This window comes from Gadus morhua, chromosome 8, assembly GCF_902167405.1.
Source record: "Gadus morhua chromosome 8, gadMor3.0, whole genome shotgun sequence".
Taxonomy (NCBI): domain Eukaryota; kingdom Metazoa; phylum Chordata; class Actinopteri; order Gadiformes; family Gadidae; genus Gadus; species Gadus morhua.
In genome coordinates, this window is record NC_044055.1 from 13,805,683 (window position 1) to 13,827,140 (window position 21,458).

Here is a 21,458-nt window from a genome sequence, read left to right on the forward strand (position 1 = left end):
CGCGACCCTCCATGATGGAACCGCGAAATAAACTGACAAACCCAACCCCACTAACGCACCAAACCTTTCCGACCAAACCAGACACCTCTACGCGAAATTCGCGAACTTTGGGTGATCCAGTTCGCTGCCGCTTGCCTGAGAACGAATTCAGAAGCGCGCAGGAGTGGAGCGGAGAACGCCTGGTTGGGGAGGAGGAGCTCACGCGCGTACTGCTAGGGATGAGCTAGCACGCGCATCGACTCAAGAAAAAGTTGGTGCAAAAACACGCACACGAAATATACAAATACAAACACACGCACACAATCACGCACGCACACACACGCACGCACGCACACGTACACACACACACACACACACACACACACACACACACACACACACACACACACACACACACACACACACACACACACACACACGCAGATACACACCCACACACACAAATTATCTGCATCTCAATCGTATGTTTCGTTTTTATTGTATCCATTTGGACATGTATTGCTAAAGGTTTTGCTCATTATGTCCCTCTATAATGCGTGTAGCCTACATCACACATTCGAATAAATCAATGAGCATGAGATATTGAAAATAAACTTAGAACTGCTGTTCTTTTCGCTATTCCATTCGCTCTCTTTATACGTGAACAGAACATAAACTCTAGAAGACTTAGATTTAATAATTCGACGCACACTGCAGCACTGTTCAACGTGATTATTAACAGATGACGCATTCTGCCCTTTCTTTCTTTCTGTAAACTTCTTCTCCCTCCTAGATCTCATCGGAAGAGGGGGGGGGGGTTGATCGCATCTGGTCCACTTCAGTGTCCAGACACAACCAGCCGAACATAAAAGCGAGACAGAGGAGAGGGGGAGAGAGAGGGGGTTTGCATAGGCCATGAATGTTCTTGGCCAATGGCTGAGTTCAACAACTATGGCTTTTGACGGGCTACGAAGGAGACAGAGTGCCATCTAGCGGCGTTTCGCTCATTGATCTCATAGGTACTCGCTGGACGCGGCATGGAAAGTATATGGGGCTGAACATGGGTGGCGCCGTGGCGCGGCAAAGAGGCGCTGAATGCGATAGGCGTGTCGTTAAGTTTGTTGCATATATTTGGCAGGTGTTCAACTGTGGATGGGGGTTGATGCTTCGCGTGCGCTCGCATTTGAGGGGTGGGGGGTGGGGGGGGGTATGCCGGTAGGAAAGGGTCTGGCCTGAAATCACATTTTCCACTGAGGTCACTGTTTTACAAAGAACAAGTCATGAATACGAGAGAGAGAGAGAGAGAGAGAGAGAGAGAGAGAGAGAGAGAGAGAGAGAGAGAGAGAGAGAGAGAGAGAGAGAGAGAGAGAGAGAGAGAGAGAGAGAGAGAGAGAGAGAGAGAGAGAGAGAGAGAGAGAGATGGAAGAGAGACATATGCTAGTGATCTAACTTCATTAGCAGACTGTAAATCTGCTTGGTTCCTGGCAGCTGTTGGTGTGTGTGTGTGTGTGTGTGTGTGTGTGTGTGTGTGTGTGTGTGTGTGCATGTGTGTGCGTGCGTGTGCGCGCGTTTGCGCGCGCGTGTGTGTGTGTGTGTGTGTGTGTGTGTGTGTGTGTGTGTGTGGGGGGGGGGGGGGGGGGAGGTGCTAATTCGGTTTTGAAACAGCATTCTGCGCCCTTCAATGTCACCGTTTCTGCTGTAATTTACTATATGGGCATTCTTCATAAAGGTGTTCAACCCGTAGGCCTATACCAAAGTCTAGTGCATGTTGGTGTTAGTGGATGGCTTTGGGCCGTATAGTTCACACATCCATACCTCTTTGAGATTATCACTATTTATCGCTTCAATACAGTTATTTAACGTTGAACTTGAAAGTAATAAGGTCCGTGGGAAAGAGGACTAAATGGGGCTTTGGTTAATACCGGCTGGTGTTCCCAAACGAAACATGAAACATGACCGCAGCGCCAGCGGTCGGAGGATGGAGAACAGCGGGGAAATGTGCACATGGGGAAATGTTTCCCATGCTCAAGTTGGCGTGTAGGCATGATTACTCTGCACAGCACCAAAGGATGATCTAGCTTGAGGTTTTGTCTTTGGGGTACCAAATGTTGACGGTCAAAGCTAACAACAGGACATGGACTAGGATACATTTCCTGTGGATAGTGTCTCCGAGAGATTGTCTCCTGGACCATTCTGCAGGCTGATAGAAAACGAAAGATAGCATCTTCTACGGACATTCCTTCGCACAGCAGTGCAAAGGAAAGTCTCCTTTTATGGCATGCCGATATTTTTCTGCAGCAATCAGCACTATGGTACTTTAGCGACAACATAGAGATAGAAAGGGTTTTGTTTAGTCTGTGCTTAATTACACAAGTCAACCACTCCTCTTGCAATAGGTTTAAAATAGCTTATCTTAGGGGTCATTAAACGAAAACATCTTTAACAATTCATTATTTTATATGAAATGGTCAATTGTCTGTTGAATTATAGAAAATGGAACAAAACTAATGCTAAAACGTAAGATCAACTTCATAACCTCTTGGTTTTTTTTTGCCACACCCAAACTTACTTTGTGAAAACATACCGAGTCAAACATTGCCATCTAGCGACACAATTTCCCCATGTTCAGATAGCGAGGCTGAATCCTAACCGATAGGGTTGTAGAAACATTAATATTTTAAGAAACCGTTCTCGACCTCACACCCTCAGGATCCGATCCTAATTACTGTTTGGTATTTTCTCTAATTTCATAACACATTGTTTCGACAATTTAGGCCTAGGACGAATCAAGTTTTTTTTAAATACTTTTTGTACGTTGATACATGAAAGCAAGCATTAAACCTAGCTATGTGATTGTAATACTTGGATGTATTTTACAAGTAAACTGGAAAATGTAAGCATTAATCAAACATTTTGAGTATGAGTAGGCCACGATCCACGCGTTATTGGCAGACACACGTTATTGCTTGGTTTATTTTTACGTCCAAGTATAACATTGCTTCATTTATAACCTATTTATTTTTTGTGGTTGCCAATGCCGCACTTTTTTGTGCAAGGGTCCAAAAAATAGCAAAGACCTATTGGCTCACAGAACAAGGCATTTAAACCCTGGAGCAGTGAAGTCATAATTGGATAAAACTCTCCGACATATGGTAAAATTAAGAACCACAAACGTTTGTTGACACACACATTAAGGACAATGTAAATTTATTTGGGAATACACATACCCATCAAACAGAGCTAGCAAAAAAATCCAGCAACAATACCACTGATGGTTTTGAACTATAAACATTCTGCATTTGTTACTTCGGTTACTTACTATTCAAAATCCTCAAATCTATTTCCAAAAATATATTTGTATTATTCTCATCAATTTCAAAGCAAAAATAACATTAATAAGATTAATTCTTTATTGATTCACTTGGGAATAACTTGTATTCTTAATTATCATCCGTCCATCTGAACCCAGTGTATCCTAACCGGCATGTATTACCCTGACTGACTTCTCCTATGATGTAGTGGGGACAACTACATGCACAATTCATACAGAACCTGTATGAAGTACCATCTTGTTGATGGACAGCAGCCAGTAAAACACATCATTAGGACTATTATCGTTAGAACGTCATTTGACCTCTAAATGCAATTGTGAATGATTCAGTTATAAAAAACAACAACCCTGATTAATGATGAGAAACAGAATGGCTTTCTAACACTTTGATTCTGAGGGCTTGTATATTCCTAGACCAAATACCATTGACGTTCCATTTTCCAATTCAGTCCACAAGAGGAACTCAAGGACCAATAGTAACCATAGTCAAATTCTGCATCCACTCGACGTGGTTATGTCATTGGTCCGAGTCAATCTCACAAAACCATCTGACATACGACCTTGCCTGTGGTTTATATGTCGGTATCTCATTCATTGCCCTTTTCCCACCGTCATCGTTCAGCCAGCTAGTTGGGTTTGACCAACCGTCTAACAGACCACACAGTCTCACGAATGCTCCGCTAACATTGAACAAAGTCAGTTGGGGTTCGAGTGGCTCTTGAGATGCCTCCTCAGGTGGTTCAGGCAGGTGTAGGTCTTGGGACAGATCTGGCAGTGGTACGGCCGGACGCCAGAGTGATTCAGCATGTGCTGCTTCAGCACGCTGCCGTCTGAGAAGGCCTTCCCGCACTGGGAGCACACGTACGGCCTCTCCCCGGTGTGAACGCGCATGTGCACCGTGACCTTGTGCGCCATGGTGAACCCTTTGCCGCACACTGCGCACTTGAACGGTCGCTCCCCGGTGTGGGTGAGCCGGTGCGTGCGCATGGCGCCCATCTGGGAGAAGGCCTTGCCGCAATCTGGGCAGACGTGCGGCTTCTCCCCCGTGTGCACCCTGGTGTGGCTCTTCAGCCCCCCCGCCGTGGAGAAGCACTGGGAGCAGTGGGTGCACTGGTACGGGCGCTCGCCCGTGTGCGTGCGCATGTGCTGCTTGAGGTCGTAGCGGTTCCTGAAGCCGCGGCGGCAGACAGGGCAGTTCTCGGGTCGGTCGTCGTTGTGCCGCTGCTCGTGGTTGGACAGGCACTTCTCGGAGAGGAAGCTCTTGCCGCACTCCTGACACTGATATGGCTTGTCGTGGTCGACCCTCTGGTGGTACTTGAGTTCGCTGATGCCGGGGAAGGTCACGTCGCAGTACCTGCACCGGAAGCGGTGGTTGGGGCTGTAGGGCAGCTGATGCTCACTCATCTGGTGGTTCCTCAGAAGGTGGGCCATCTTGAAGGTCTTACCGCAGTGGGAACACTCATATTTGGTCATCACCTGCATGCACTGGTGCCTGACGCGCTCATGAAGGGACCTGAACTGGCAGCCGCACTTTGTGCAGATGTGAGAGGCGTTTTTGCACTTCCTCTTACGGTGGCCCGAGAGGTGGGCCTCGGTGCGGAAGGCTTTGCCACACTGAGAGCACTTGTAAGGCTTGACCGCCGTGTGGAACCGCTGGTGCTCCAGGAACTCAAAGCGATACTTGAAGCTCCTCCCACACTGCGGACAGTTGTGGGTGACCCGTGCGTGTGGGTAGGCGGATTTTACCGCATTCTTCCGAGAGGACAAGGATCCAGAGGAGCTCCGGTGAGAGGTGCTGATTTTCCTGTGCTTGCTTCCGCTGATGGATTTTCCGCCATGGATCTCGCCGGCCTCTTGGTGCCGCTGCTGGTGCTTAATCAGACACCTGGAGGAGATGAAGCTCTTCCCACACTGCTTGCACTGATAAGGCTTGTCGTGGTCCACCTGCTGATGGTACTTCAGCTCTCCAATCCCGGGGAAGCCGTCGCCACAGTGGCTGCACTTGAAGAGGCGGCTCTGGACGTGTGTGAGCAGGTGCTCCTTCAGGCTGCTGGACTTCTGGAAGCTCTTCCCGCAGTGAGCGCATTCGTAACTCTGACCTCGCTTGGGGCACTGGTGTCGGAACTTCTCCAGGGAGGTGGGAAAACTGTTCCCGCATTTAATGCACAGGTAGGCCGCATTCTTGCACTTGCGCAACCGGTGGCCGGCCAGCAGGGTGGCAGTGCGGAAGGCCCTGCCGCACTCGGAGCAGTTATAGGGCTGCAGTCCGCTGTGCACCCGCTGGTGCTCGACGAGGACCGAGTGGTGCTTGAAACACTTGTCGCACTCGGGACATTGGTGCATCCCCGACTGCTGCTTCCGCCGAGGGGACGGTACGGCGTCCTGCTCTTTGGGAGAGTCGGGGAAGTCGGCGGACGTGGAGGCGACGTGGGAGTTGGTGGTCAGCTCTTCCTCGAACATCACGATCTGGGGGACCTGGTTGTTCTCGTCGTCGCTGGCGTGGGACGTGATGGCGACCTCCAGCGAGGGCGGCAGAGACATGGAGGGAACTAGGAGATCGTCTGAATGAAACTGAGCTGTTTGGGGAAGATACAGCGCATTCAATCAGGAGACTTTTTTTTTTAAATCTGTCCAATATCATGTTTATTGACTGTGTTTTTTATTGCCTACCAATTCCACTTTTTGCCAGTTTCCCATGGCATTGTTTGCTCTGGAGAAGAAATTTGAGGTCATCCCCGTTTGACACACACTGCATGTACTCCTCTAGTACTGACGGCTCAGCACCTATCCAGGAGGCTGTCTGTGTGGGACCGCATAAGAATAGTGATTAATGATTAAAAATGTCAAGTCAAACTGTCACGCCTGTTGGTAATATAAGAGCCTACCAGTCCTCCAATCCTTTTTCCAAACATGTGTATGAAACATTGGTCTTATATTAGATAACAGTTCCGCATTAAGAAGTCCACATCTAAACATTATTTTCAAAATTTAACAAGCTGCCACAGACACAGTGCTTGAGTCAAGTAAGCAAGTACTTCCCCCCCCCCCTGACAACCAGTGATGCTATGGCGTCATACCTGTTTGAAGTCTGGGACTGGAAGCAGCTCCTCCAGTCTGATGAAGAACTCACAGACCAGAGTCTCAAGTGCTGTGTCAAAGTCTGGGCCGTACTCCATCGGAAAGATGTTCTGCCAATGGAGGTAAACATTAACTCTGCGTAAACATTTTGGTACATGCAGCAATGGGGAGACTGGGGTTGGCCTCGCCTGTGTTTTTTGCTATAAGGTCCTATCTGCAGAGAGTATATCTAAGGGTCTAATGGGATATGAATGGTTACGCTAAGCAAGGAGCATCTTATTTTGTTAAAGGATCATCCACCAACACAGTTAATGAATATTAAAGGTGACATATTATACCACCAGGTTTGAGTGTGATTAGCCATTACAAGCCATTTTGAATCACAAGTAGGTGTGTCCACCTAGATGTATGCTGGATAGATCAGTCTACCAGCCTATCTGGACTGTAGCATACATTGCTCATCTAGCCGTCATATTTCTAGCTGGACACGCCCACTTGTGATGTCAGAAGAGGTCGATTTTCAGAACGGCTTGCAAGGGCTTATCACACTCGCACCTGAGGATATTATGTGTCACCTTGAAGTTAAAATAAGGGCATGGTTTTCCTCCAGTTACCTTAAGAAAATGTTCCCTTCCGTCATTGTCCTCGATGAGACCTTGTACAAGCCTCATGAAGTTTGCTTCTGGTGCGTCAATGATGTTGTCATTTATCTGAATGAAGAAAAGACTGTTACCTTCACAATGCAGTAAAAGGGGAAACTTCTTTTAAATTTTTTATTTTTTTAAATGATCCTGCACCTAACAACACGTAACAGCAATAATGATCCTCTCATACTCTGTCTGTCTGTGTGTCCACTATCATTATGTAGCACCCCTTCCACTATCACCCACGTAGGTGCCATCTCTGCTTAGCTTCCAGAGCAGCAATCATAGCTAGGCAGAATGTTACTAGACAGTTATTCACCTCTTCTATGCAGGAAGACCGTATTCTGTCCAGGTGGATCTCCACGGCCTTGAGATCTTCTGGGTGCTCTGAACGCAACAGCATCAGAGTGGTCTGGAAGAAAAAGGTTGTTCATAAGAAAATTATGAAGGCTGGTTTGGATTATGGATATTGTGCGATGCTCAATAGTTTTCTTGTAGTAGCTGTGTGGTTTAGGTATAGATGAAGAGGGTGGTTCCCTGACTTGTGAATGTTCATATTCATCTTTACACTTTTCAAACAACCTTTTAGGTTTACAAAGGGGTATTGAATATAACTCTTCACTTTTCTTACAATTATCGCACAGAACTGGTTTGAAATGCACATAATTCTACTCAGTTTCATACGTCCAGCCTTGACAACCAAAGAAGAGTACCCAGTCATATGATTCCCTTACCCTGGCTCTCAGGCCCAGAGACAGCAGCCGTCCTTCCCGTTTGCTCATGAGTTCGGGAACGGCGTCTGTTACCATGGATACGAACTCTTCCAGCTTCTGGTAGTGCTTTACGTTCCTCTGGCGGACCACCTCCCACATCACTGCTGACATCAGCCGCAGCGGAGGAACCAGAAGTCCTAGCGAGGACAATGGGACGCTGAATTCTACAGAGAAGAAGCAAGGGTCAATCAAATGCAACACACATGCATACAGGGTATTTGCTTGAATGACCAAAGGCTGCGCGTACAATATAAATAATATGTAAAATTTTGTAATGCAAGGAGGACCAATGTTTTTGCATGGCTTAAGAAAACATTTGTGTCCAGATTCTTCCTTCTATATATATATATATATATATATATATATATATATATATATATATATATATACACACACACACACACACACATATAAATATTGTGCGTTGAACCCCCATCTAAATGGTTAATTTCTCAATAGTATGGCCATATTTGTATTACAGGTACGGTAGGTAATCTCACTAACATTAGTGTCAACACATTTGTGTTATTGACGTACACAAAATAAATTAATCGGGCATTTGGGTCAGTTTCTAGATTTAGAATGAAAAGCACCCGCCACCGGTCAGTTACACACTATTCTGTGTAACATACTCCATGAATTAAAGCTTTCCAACGCCCTGCCCAGAACTCAGGAGGAGCGGTCAGCTCTGTCAACACTGCACTCTGAGGTGCAGGACAGGATAGTATTAGAGATATCGCGACAATGGACGGGGAGAGGAGATCTATAGCTAAATGAGAATGCAGCTGACCATACGACTAATGGTATACTTGATTGCAATACATTTGGATCTGTGTTGCTATGTCCAACTGATGCGAATATTAAAAGAGAGGCAACGGTTGTTTTTACATGGACATTGTCAACAACGTAAACTAGGCTGTTCAAATCTTGCAAACTAGCGCTTCCTGCATGAGGACAACGTGTTAAGATAGCGTTACGAGGAAGGCCACTCCAATCTAGGATGCTTTTATTGGTTAAACAATTGTCAACAATCGTTCCAGACATTAGTCGAGGCCTATTCCGTCTCGGCTAATTGCTCTTCTTGACCAGCCTGTACGCTGAATATATCCAGTAGAAAGGCATACGACACGTGTATCCCAATCCCATACATACCCATTTCGTTCATTTGTGTTTTCCTTGATGTAACTTGGCAAATAGTAACAATTACCACGTTAGCATTTTGGGTGCGCTAGCTAACATGAGCTATGGCTCCAGGCGCCAACTTCTTCCTGAAACGATAGTCATCATCGTTCCCCGCAGTAATATTGGTGGTGGGAGCGTTTTATGTCTCAGGACCGCCCGGCCCGGGCGACGCTAGCGTGTTCTCACTACTAAAATTGAATCCAGCATCCGTCAAGCCAACCCGAGCTAACCAATCAAACGTATCGTTCATTTTTGTGAAAACAGCTGACTGGAATTATTAAAAATGTTTTGAAATAACTTGACACAATGCAAATATAATTTTCTTTCAATTTAACGTCAAAATAAGATCACTAAATTTAAGAGAAAGGCACAGAAGGTATTTGACGTTGTACCGTCCTTGTTGCAAAGTTATAATCAGGTGTTTATGATTCAATTATCCAGTAGAAAACATGTCAATGCATCCTCCTTTGAAAATTAGTTGAAGCAATACACTTTGCAAATAAATCTCTATTTATTAAATGTTCCCACAAACATGAAGGTGAAAAGTAAACAGGTATTTTGAGAAATTACAAAAATAAAACATTTAATGATTTGCCCTTTGCAATCATATAATACCAATATTCAGGAACATGGGATGGATTCATTAATTTCCAAAATAATAAAGTCTTGACTGTTTATGTACCTAAATCCTCACTTCACCAACATATTGGAATCTTGATTGAAGGCTTCAAGAAACAATCACAAACAAAAGACAATCAAAGAACTTCCAGTCAACACTGGAAGATACAGGTCTTCCCGTGTGTCTTCAGGTGAAGGTTGCCCATTAACGCCTTGGAACAGTGCCTGCCGGCGTAGTCACTGACCGGCTCTCAGTCATTGACCGTCTCTCAGTCACTGACCGGCACTCGGCTGGCAGAGATTCGGGTTTGTTTCGGTCATCCTGCTGATGATACTTAGGCCCGTCAATCCCAGGGAAACCCATGCCACAGGAGCCACACGTGAAGACGCAACCCAGGACGCGTGCTGGCATGCGTGTTGCCAGGCCTCTCGAACTTGGGAAGCTATTTCCGCAGTGTTTTTCTTATTTCCCCCGTGGTTGTGGCTTTGGTCCCGCCTGGAGCACTGGTCTCTGAACTTCTCCAGGGATGTGGGAGGGGGGTGTGCCACACCTTTGGGACAACAGTGGTTAAACTTCTCCAGGGATGTCTCAAAACTGCTGCCGCATGTGACCCGTGGCGAGTCAGCGGGTTCCTCGATGCGGAAGGCAATCCCACAGTCGGAGCACTTTGAGGGCTGTGGTCTGGTGTGGATCCTCCGGTCTGTACACATTGGCAACACGTCACAACCTCAAGAACACCGTCGCAATCGAAGGCATCGAGCGAAACCACCCAAACTAAAACAGACTCAAGCGGTTCGCTCGACACTGTGCGTCGTCAGGTGTCTCTTCAGGTGTTTGAGGCACACGTATGTCTTGGAGCACAGCTGGCAGGCGTAGGGCCGCACCCCGTAGTGGTTGAGCGTGTGCTGCTTCAGGTCGACGTTCGTTGAGAACCCCTTGCCGCACAGCAGGCACACGTACGGCCGCTCCCTCGTGTGCACGCGCTGGTGCGTTTTCAGCTGGCTCCCGGTGACGAACGCCCGGGCGCACACAGCGCACTTGTGCGGCTTCTCCCCCGTGTGGACGCGCCGGTGGATCTGCAGGTCGCCCGCAGACCCGAAGGCCTTCCCGCAGTCGGCGCACAAGTACGGCTTCTCCCCCGTGTGGATGCGCACGTGTATGGTCAGGTTGCCGCGCATGGAGAATTGTTTACCGCAGTACGTGCACTGGAAGGGTCGCTCTCCCGTGTGCACGCGCTTGTGCTGATTCAGGCTGCCCGTGTTGGTGAACGCCCGGGGGCACACCGCGCACTTGTATGGCTTCTCTCCCGTGTGGCTGCGCCGGTGGCTCTGCAGCTGGCCCGCCGACCTGTAGGCCTCCCCGCAGTCGGCGCACAAGTACGGCTTCTCCCCCGTGTGGATGCGCATGTGTACGGTCAGGTAGCCGCCCGTGGAGAATCGTTTTCCGCAGTACGTGCACTGGAAGGGCCGCTCCCCAGTGTGGCAGCGCATGTGGGCCTTCAGCTCGTGCTTTCCCTTGAAGGCTTTGCCGCAGCTTTCGCAGATGTGCGTGTTCGCGTGGACCCGGACCTTGTGTGCTCTTAGCTCACTCCTCCCCGCGCATGCCTCGCCACACTGCAGGCACCGGGCCTGGGTGTGTGTGAGCTGGTGCTTCTCCATCAGGCCCCTCCTCTGGAATGTTTTCCCGCACTGGGGACACCCAAATGTTTGGGGCTTCTCCTTGGCGCACTTGTGCCTGAGCCGCTCCCGGATTGATTTGAAGTCGGTGACGCATTTGACGCAGGGGTAGGCCGCCCTGGTGCACCGGGTGCGCCGGTGGGCAGCGAGGCCGCCGGCCCCCCAGAAGACCTTCCCACACTGGGAGCACTTGTAGGGGTGCTCCCCGGTGTGCATCTTCTGGTGCTCCAGCAGCTCATAGCGGTGGATGAAGCAACGCCTGCATCGGCGGCACTTGTGGGTGAACTGCCGCCGGGGCGCACTGATCAGAGCGCTCGGAGCCACGAGGCCCTGGGACGAGGAAGAGCCGCGATTGGACGGACCCTCCGTGGAGACGGTTGGCGCTTCCTCTTCCACAGGATGACGTCGAGTTTCAGCCGGCACTTCTGTGTCTGTTCTACTTGTGTCTTGGATGTTGGCAGAGCAGATTTGTTGCTCGGCGTTGAAGCGGTCGAGGTTGGATGTGTCCGTCTGTTTCGGTGAGGGAGGGAGAGAGAGAGTCCTGAGGAGATGCCGTTCGGATGGATTCAGGGATGCTGGAAAGGAGGGGTGGGGGAAGTGAGATACTTTATTAATTCACAACATGACTAAGGGGGAATCATTCAATCTGAGGATTCACATAGATAATGAATAGTAATAATAGTATTGTTAGATTTCATCTTATTTCTAATCTGTGCGTATAGACAATGCGTTGTGTATTTTCGTCAAAGTAGTAATTCTTGAATGGAAATCAAGGCCGCTTGAAAGGTTGGATCATAGGATCAAATAGTGGTATATAAACATATATATAACTATAAATTCAGCCAAAAGTGATAACATACTTTTTGTACTCATCTCGGCTGATCTCTGATGACACAGTTTGCTCTTAAGGAGAACTTTAAGTTCGTCTTCATCACACATGTGCTCTGCTAGACCTGCAGGTGCATCTTTAATCCACACTGCAGCCTAAGTAAACAAAAAAAAAAGAACTGCATAGTTAGACTAAATCCCCAAACTCCCACAACTGTCTAGATGTGTCACAACAGTGGAACTACTATATGCCATGACCATTTAGTCATTTAGTGGATTCTTTCATCCAAAGCAATTCCCATTGAATTCAGATACAGGTCATCGAGGACCAGGTAGGGCGGAGGGAACCTTGCACTGACACCATGAGGAGTCCAAACCCAGTACCCTTGAGCCCAAACACCCTAGACACTACAACATCACATCTAGTTATCATGTTGTTCACAGGATTTCCGACCTTTCTGAAGTCAGGGACTGGAGTCCGCCCCTCCAGTGTGGTGAAGAACCGGAACAGCAGGACCTCCAGCGCCCAGTCAAAGTCCGGTCCGAACTCCACAGGATACACGTTCTGGCAGAAAAGGGGACCACAAATCACTAGCGTGCATTAATAGTAACCAGTAATCATCCTCATCATCCTCATCGTCATCCGCTTATCCGGGGTCGGGTCGCGGGGGGAGCAGCTCAAGCAGGGGGCCCCAGACTTCCCTTTCCCGGGCCACATTGACCAGCTCTGACGGGGGGATCCCGAGGCGTTCCCAGGCCAGTGTTTAGATATAATCTCTCCACCTAGTCCTGGGTCTTCCCCGAGGTCTCCTCCCCACTGGACGTGCCTGAAACACCTCCCAAGGGAGGCGCACAGTGGGCATCCTTACCAGATGCCCGAACCACCTCAGCTGACTCCTTTCTAAGTAAAGGAGCAGCGGCTCTAATCCGAGTTCCTCACGGATGGCTGAGCTTCTCACCCTATCCCTAAGGGAGACGCCAGCCACCCTTCTGAGAAAACTCATCTCGGCCGCTTGTACCCGCGATCTCGTCCTTTCAGTCATCACCCAACCCTCATGACCATAGGTGAGGATAGGAACGAAGATCGACCGGTAGATCGAGAGCTTTGCCTTGCGGTTCATATCTCTTTTCGTAACAACGGTGCGGTAAAGTAATCATGCAGCAACCCAAACATTCAACACCTCCAGATAAGCGTAGAGCAGAGATTCACATTGCATTGAGCAAACAATGGACAAAACGTTGTACAGTACACACACCTGCATCCACACAACAGTTGACTAATAGGCACACAGCCATTTGGAATAAAGTGGACCAAACATTGTACTTGTGTGTACACACACACACACACACACACACACACACACACACACACACACACACACACACACACACACACACAACCGCAATAGACTAGCACTAACACACTCCTCTATTGTAAGATAAAGTACATGTTTATACCTTGTAGAAATGCCTTCTTCTCTCTGGGTCCTCTATCAGCCTTTGAACTAGCTTCGCAAAGTTCGCCTCCGGAGCCTGTAAAGTCACAGACACACAGAGCTTATAGCTTTCCTTAAAGATGACATATTATACAAATAATCACACTCACACCTGGTGGTATAATATGTCACCTTACCCTATCCAGGGGTCGAGAGAAAGAGAGTTTGCTTCACCTGTTCACTGGGAGAAGATCTGAGTCTTTGCAGATGTGCTTCAACACTGCTGAGATCTTCTGCCTGCTCCGAATGCAACTTCACCAGAATAACCTAGATACCGAAACTTGAAATGTATTATCCAATATCTGAAATCGACATTATAACCACATAAAGCAGAACTTAATCGCCAGCAGTCAGTGCCATCCCCTCTTACCTTTGCCCTTAAAGCCAGGATGAGAAGTTGAGTCTGTCTTTCGGTCCAAATATCCGGAATTGCTTCAGTGACCAGATACACAAACTCAACAACTCTCCCATATTGACGGACGTTCCTCTGACGGACCACTTCCCACATCAGAGCCGACATCAGCCGCAGTGGGGGTACCAGGAGACTCATAGACGAGACGGATATCATGGGACCCTCTGTGGGACAAGCATTAGGGCTATTATAAGGTCACTGGACGCTGTGTGGGTGTTCTAGGACAAAGGGTTAGTGTATTTAACTCTGAGCCTCGCTTGATGAAGGTTGTGCAAAACCTAGTGGTTTTATTAGGACAACTTTGTGGTTTATGTATCAATCTATGCAAGGCAGAATTAGAAGGCACGCTATGCAGAAATACATACCCATGCTGTTCCAGTAGGGAACGTTTATCTATAAGCTGATTGTGTTGTTCTTTTAATTGTAAAAAGAAAAAGTTACGCTCAGCTGAAAAAGAATTCCCTCCTGAAATTCCTATTGTTATCTTTTTTCCTCTTCTTCTCTTATTTGAACGCTGGAGTCGATTTATATTGGCGTATCGCTATCGCCATCTAGTGTCTACAACCAATATCAATGTATATGATTTCATCCAAAATATAATCAATTCATCCTTTAGATTGAGGAACACTATAAAACATATAACAGTAGGCCTGTGTGTTACTTATAGAAACACTAAATAGGAAGCATTACAAATTGTTCATTATTAAGACATGTCATACCACTTAGGCTGCTAATCAGTGATGTCATTGTTACTAATGAATGCATTTCAAAATAGTCTTTGTTTTGAAAAATAGTAATAATAGTAAATACAAATCAGACACTGTTTTACCGCTTATACAGGCTGCTAATCAGTGATGTCATGTTATTAATGAATGCATTTCAAAATATTTTTTATTTTGCAAAACGCAATAATAGTAAATTCAAATCAGACAGTGTGAGCCTTGGGAACATATTGTCCCCTGCAAACACATAATTATGTACAGAAGAGTGGGACAATCTGGAGTCGAGCTGGTATTCCCTGTAGGCCTGAGAAGTATAACATTTAGAGAAAGTTGTGATGGCGTGCATGTAGTGTTGTCAACATCAGTTGGACAACCTCTGCTCCTTCCCCAGCTGCTGTGTTCGAACCGCAATGTCCATAGTCTACCCTGTTTCACAACATGAGTTAGCCTTGATGTGAAGTACAATTTGTGTCTTTTCATCTTTGCATATTTTCATCTTCTCCTCTCTAGGCCAAACAGGTTGAGTATGTTCTGTCAAACATGAGCAATAATTGGTCTCCCGTGGCTCATTTATAAACGCACACGCTCCCTCAAGGTAGCAGTGGCTGTCTTGTCGAAGTGAACCCATGTCTGTCTGATACAGACAAATGATGCAGTGATGAGATTAGTGTCATAATTAGATCAATAGTGATGAGCAACATCCATCCATTCATTCGTTCGTCTGTCCATTCGTTCGTCTATCAATCCATCAAACATTATAGTTGTAAAACACATCATAATATCTTTCACAATCATCTCTGAAATTGATTCTGATGATCATGTAGCTATAGATTATGAATTTAACAAATGGTATTCAATGGCATACTTTGAACATGCAATTCATTTAAAGCCTTTGCTTTTGCCTCTGACCTTTAAAGTATCGCTTGAATTGACATTGCAATGTTTTTCCTATAGGTTACGTTGCACTTTAGTAATCATAAATTGTGCCCTTTTAATAAAAACCTTTTTTTTTCCTTTCTGATTAAGCTTTTAATCTGTGCCAGATATCTGTCAAATTTGTCAGTTAGTTTTTCTGTGGCATTTCATGGGAAGAATAAAACTGAAATTCAAAGCAAATATACTGTCTGCATCATGTGGATGGATTATTTTTGTTGCATGTGCGATGTCCACACCTGTGTGGGTGCTGGTCTGGGAGTGTGTCTATGTAACGGGACTGTTGGCTGTGGGCCCAGAATGGGACCCAGAATTGCTGTTTGCCCGTATGCATAGAACGTGTTTTTGTGTAACCAATATACAAAAGGTAGAGTGTGAACGAGCCAGAGAGATAGAGAGAAGTCAGAGAAAAAGAGAGATATAGAAACAGGCAGGGAGAGGAGCCCGAGGGGAGAGAATGAGAGAAAGAAAGGGAGAGACAAATAGAGACAGACCGAGAGTAAGAAAGAGAGAGAGAGTAAGAGAGAGAGATAGAGAGAGAGAGAGAGAGAGAACAACCACAAGGAGAGAGAGAATGACAGACAGAGTGAGAGAGAGAGAGAGAGAGAGAGAGAGAGAGAGAGAGAGAGAGAGAGAGAGAGAGAGAGAGAGAGAGAGAGAGAGAGAGAGAGAGAGAGAGAGAGAGAGAGAGAGAGAGATAGGGAGAGAGTAAGAGAGAGAGAGAAAGAGAAAGACAGAGAAAGACAGAGAAAGACAGGGAGAGAGAGAGAGAGAAAGAAGAGAGAGAGAGAGAGAGAGAGAGAGAGAGAGAGAGAGAGAGAGAGAGAGAGAGATAGGGAGAGAGAGGGACAGTGAAAGTGCGTGCGTTTGTATGTCTGTGAGCTTGTAATTAAAACAAGTGATTTTTTTTGTACACACAGATTATCCCTGTATCCCAGCTGGTCAGAGTCGGATTTGATCACCACGGCAACCAGAGAGGAAATCTCTCTGGCGATAAATCCAAATTGGCACCCTTGATGTAGTATTTTTTTCTAAGCGAGGACGTGGAAGTGCTCGACAAAAATCTAAGCGGGGTTAGCTGACTTTGACAAACAACACACTGGGAAGAACACAAACAGAATTATAACAACGAGTGCATACTACTTTGAAACAAAAAACGAATTTGTTTCTAAATTTTTAAGACTTTCTAAATTCATAAATGTTTACATCATCAAAGACATCCCCAAAATAATAATAATAATATATATATCGTAATATATACATAACTTAATTTTGTTATTCCATAATAATTAATAGATTGATAAAAGATGTGCATATGTCTATACTTAAAAAAAGATGTGCAGATGTCTATATATATATATATATATATATATATATATATATATATATATATATATATATATGTATATGTATATGTATACATGTATATACACATGTATACATATACAAACATTTCTAACATATATAATTTATCATATATTATAATTTAGCTAAAAGTCCATGTGTAAAATAATAAACAAATGAGAGCTTTAGAGGGCGCCAGGCGGTGGGAGCCAGGGAGGTTGGAGCACATCTGCCCTGTGTTTTTAAATACAAATGTAGGCAGAAGGGCTTTTAACAGAGTCCTGCTGTAGAATGAGGTCAAACCAGCCTGCCAAGCACACAATGTGCAGTTGGTCACTTTTTTTGTCTTGTCGAACATGCTTTGAAGCATATTTTAGACAACTCATCCTCTGTGTTTGAACTGTGATGTTGTTTACTGTTAAGGGTGTTGTTCGAGTATTTTGAGAGAATGTTATCCAATGATGAAACATTTTGACTTTGAATACCTTGTATGATAAAAATATTGTAATTCAGACAATGAGGTACATTTCAGTCTTTTATATAAAATGTATGTATACATATCCTTTTTTATAACTCTGGGTATTTTCCATATGTGCATTTTTCAAAATGATCCTCAAATATAAATACATAGAAAAAAGAAATAGTTACAAATACATTGTGTTTTATATACATTCTCTTTTGCAAGCCCGCTCTACACAAGGTGCTTGCATAGTTCACTCATGCTATCCCAATCCATATCCATGACCAATTTCAATCCAACAGTCATGAGGGAAATCCATAATAAATTAACTGTGCAGAATGGAATTAAAACCAGGCACATGATTCTGTGATTGTTTGCATATACAGCCCTTCATCAACCTTCATGAACTAGGTATTCTTTCAGGGTTTTCAATCTTTAACTAAATGGAAACAGAGTAAATGTTGTGAAATTCTGCTGTGTCACATCGATAAACTGTGATTTTTACCTATCATCTTAACTTCTAATTGCAAAGTTTAATATAAATTAAGAAAATATTTGTACATTCTTTCAAAACATGCAAATACTTACCAATATTAGTAACTAATTATTTGGTAGTTCCTTCAAATAAAATAAATTCTTGCTAATTTTTCAATTAAGAAAACTGATTTAGAAGATAAGTTAATGATGTAAGCCCTTGAAAAAAATAACACCAAGCTTTTATGGGGGAGACATGCCAGAGAAAAAAGAGATGATGATTCAAATACCAGCAAAACTATCTATAGATCCTTTTGCTTGGATTGTGCATATTTATTGATTGTAAGCTTGAGGTAAACATTAGGTCTCCGATCTCCTGCAGCAATGATTCTCCTTTGATCCAACCTTTTTGTCAACCAACATGTAATGTATTAAATATTCATACAACTCTCTTTGTTAGCACAGAAGCTAGTTTAGCATTTACTTATTTCTAGTAGCAATATGCAGATTCAACTTTGACTGTACGGGGAAAATTGGGTGCTGCATATGAAGGAAAAAAACCTGGATAATTTCATAAATAAAATAATTTCCTAAAAATATATATACTATCCAACAATAGGATTTGATGTTCAAGAATGTGCCCTGTGCCCTGTCATTAGCAATTAGTTACCCATCGTACTCCACTGTAACAATGTTAATAGAAAAGTATACATGCCCATTGACAAATTGTGGGTATTTAATGTTCGATAATGTACCCTTATTGTGCAGATTTGCTTCATCATGGGATATATGTTCAGTCAAACGTGGATGTGCTGTATGCAAAGTCTTTCCTGCGGTTACCTGTCATGAACAATAAACGACAAAAACAGTTGCCAAATGTGTATATTCGAACAATAATTGAGTCAAGAAAACATACCTCAAAGTGATTGCTATAGGAAAGTATGTGTAGGTCTTTAGCATCATGATTGTTCAAAGGATACAGAGGCTATCTTTATACATTTAGAAAAAAGTTGATTTTTATGACAACTTCTGATATGAAAAGGGTCAATATCTTTTCGCCCGCCATGAAGATTTTTTTGTTCAGTTTGCTATATATTATATATAACAAAATATAATATACAAATACAAAGCAGAGAATCCAAACAACCTCGACCCACACACACTAACACACACTCTCCTCCACACACACAGGCGCGCCAGCCTCATAGAAACGTCTCTTCATACCGCTGGACGGACGCGTCGGCCATCGACCCCGCGGCCTCGCACAGTTCCCCGCCGCCGGCCGCCACCCGGGTCACGCTGTCGTACGACGGTGGCGAGGACGTCGACAGCGACGTCATCGACGATGTCCCTTCCCCCTCCCGCCCCTCCCCCTCCCGCCCCTCCCCCTCCCCCTCCCGCCCCTCCCCCTCCTCCTCCGCACAGACCACCTCCTCCCCCGGCGGCCCGTAGTTCTCCCGGATCATGGACGCGATGAGCCCCTCGCTCTCGGGAGCGCGCTCCGGGTCCTCCCCCTGCTCCCCCCCGGCCCCGGCGCCGGCGCCGCGTCGTCGGCCGCCGGCGCCGCTCAGCTGGCGGTACAGGAAGGACGCCTGCTTCACCTGCCGCCGCACCAGGTGGCGGCGGAAGCAGCGCTGGACGACGGCGGCCGACACGTCCTCCTGCTTGCGGCGCAGCGTGGACGTGATGGGCTCGTACGAGATCTTGGACGGGTTGGAGATCATGAACTTGTCCTCCATCTGCTGCTTGAGCGCGTCCATCTCGCCCGTCTCGCCCAGCACGCGCTTGGTGAAGGCGAACAGGATGTCCAGGCAGTGGATCTTGTCGCCCGTCACCATGGGCAGGTCCATGCTGATCAGCTTGATCTTGTTGGGCTTGGGGATGCGCAGCGGCTCCGACAGCGTGTCGGCGAAGCTGGACAGCGCCGAGAACTCGATGAACTGCGTGGCCTCCTGGTCGAACTTCTCCCACACCTCGTAGAACATCTCAAAGTCGTCCTCGCTCAGCGGCTCCGTGCTCTCCTCCGTGGCCACGCTGAAGTTCTCCAGGATGATGGCGATGTACATGTTGACCACGATCAGGAAGGAGATGATGATGTAGCTGACGAAGAAGGCGATGCCCATGGACGGGCTGCCGCAGTTGCCCTTGGCGTTGGTGCCCGTGTTGACGAAGGCCGTGTCGCACTCGTCGGGCGGCGATGCCATGATGGGGCTCAGCAGGTTGTCCCAGCCCGCCGACGTGCTGATCTGGAACAGGCAGATCATGCTGTTGCCGAACGTCTCGAAGTTGAACATGTCGTCGATGCCGTCCTGCTTCTTGACGTAGGCGAAGTTGGCCATGCCGAAGATGGCGTAGATGAACATGACGAGGAAGAGCAGCAGGCCGATGTTGAACAGCGCCGGCATGGACATCATTAAGGCAAAGAGCAGCGTCCGGATGCCCTTGGCGCCGCGGATCAGCCGCAGCACCCGGCCGATCCGAGCCAGGCGGATCACGCGGAACAGCGTAGGGGAGACAAAGTACTTCTCGATGATGTCGGCGAGGACGATCCCTGGGATGAGAGGTCAGGGTTATGAGCGTTTACAAGCACTTCATTTGAGACTGAAGATGGTGTCTGAAAGGCTACTGTTGATTTTAATTGATAATAGATTACATTAAATTTAATTAAAATTCGGTTTCACAGTTTATATTGATGATATAACTAAAGAGTTAAAGACATAAATGGTCAGTGTAGAGGAAAGACGTCCAAGATGGGGACAAAGGGGGGAGGCTATATGATTTGACATAAAATACAAACTTAAAACAAACCAACAAGCATAACAATAATAAAGTCAAGTTAAAACCTTTCAGGAGGAGAGCAATTTAAGAAAGGTTCTTTTCAAGTGCCGTCTTTAAAGTCAGGAGAGAGGAGGAGTCATGTATCTGTAAGAAGAGAGAGCTCCAGAGGGAGGGGGCTAACTTGTGCTGTATCAAACCCTGACATCAGCACCTCTACGACCGTCCACATCCACACACGGTGGGCACCTACCCACGATGGAGAGGATGATCACCACAAAGTCGAAGATGTTCCAGCCGATGGTGAAGAAGTAGCAGCGCAGTGCCAGGATCTTGATGAGGCATTCGGTGGTGAAGAGCACGATGAACACCAGGTTGATCTTGTTGAGCACTGACTCCATGCGCTCCGACTGCTCGTCCGTCTCCACCATCATGGTCACCATGTTGACGATGATCAGCATCATGATGATGATGTCGAACGCCTGCTTGGCCACCAGGTCGAACAAGAAGGCCTGCACAAAGTTCTGCGATGTGGACGGAGGGAAGTAAGGAAAACGTTGAGTTGAACCCCCACAGGGCAGCACAGAGTGGATCATCAATGTTACATTAGGGTTAGATTCAGCTTTATTTTCATTGCCCGGTACCAGTCAAATAAAAAGGACGCGGTAGCGTAAAGTTAATACAGAAATATACAAAGATAGAATGTTAAGTTATCTCTTAGAGATATTTATG

General features: G+C 46.2%; 3 protein-coding genes across 3 annotated transcripts in view; all 3 read right to left on the bottom strand.

Moving 5' to 3' along the window:
• Positions 1-217, bottom strand: part of col6a1 (collagen, type VI, alpha 1) — a 28,624-nt gene extending 28,407 nt beyond the window's left edge. The window contains exon 1 of the mRNA XM_030363234.1: positions 1-217. This exon is cut by the window's left edge and continues 69 nt beyond it. Within this exon, the coding sequence (XP_030219094.1) occupies positions 1-13 (13 nt within the window). The 5' untranslated portion in view covers positions 14-217.
• Positions 218-3,169: 2,952 nt separating this feature from the next.
• Positions 3,170-14,521, bottom strand: LOC115548649 (zinc finger protein 850). The gene is made up of 15 exons (XM_030363418.1): positions 14,384-14,521; positions 13,977-14,182; positions 13,781-13,873; positions 13,569-13,643; positions 12,565-12,675; positions 12,143-12,266; positions 10,394-11,857; positions 10,157-10,306; positions 8,958-8,990; positions 7,767-7,969; positions 7,352-7,444; positions 7,003-7,098; positions 6,388-6,498; positions 5,981-6,110; positions 3,170-5,886 (listed from the first exon to the last, which is right to left on the bottom strand). Exons 1-15 carry the CDS (start codon positions 14,385-14,387, stop codon positions 4,007-4,009), a joined length of 4,773 nt encoding a protein of 1,590 aa, XP_030219278.1. The 5' UTR covers positions 14,388-14,521; the 3' UTR covers positions 3,170-4,006.
• A 4,223-nt stretch (positions 14,522-18,744) lies between these two features.
• LOC115548650 (sodium channel protein type 4 subunit alpha B) overlaps positions 18,745-21,458 on the bottom strand; it is a 35,555-nt gene continuing 32,841 nt past the window's right edge. Inside the window, exons 25-27 of the mRNA XM_030363419.1 lie at positions 20,980-21,250; positions 19,375-20,502; positions 18,745-18,791 (exon numbers count right to left, since the gene is read on the bottom strand). Of these exons, the coding sequence (XP_030219279.1) occupies positions 18,745-18,791; positions 19,375-20,502; positions 20,980-21,250 (1,446 nt within the window). The remainder of the gene's footprint in view (positions 18,792-19,374; positions 20,503-20,979; positions 21,251-21,458) is intronic.

Coding starts and splice junctions, on each gene's coding strand:
- LOC115548649 (XM_030363418.1), bottom strand. Junction 12,267..12,564: donor CAGTCCCTGACTTCAGAAAG/GTCGGAAATCCT, acceptor TTGTTTACTTAG/GCTGCAGTGTGGATTAAAGA. Junction 7,099..7,351: donor GGTCTTCCTGCATAGAAGAG/GTGAATAACTGT, acceptor TTCTTCATTCAG/ATAAATGACAACATCATTGA.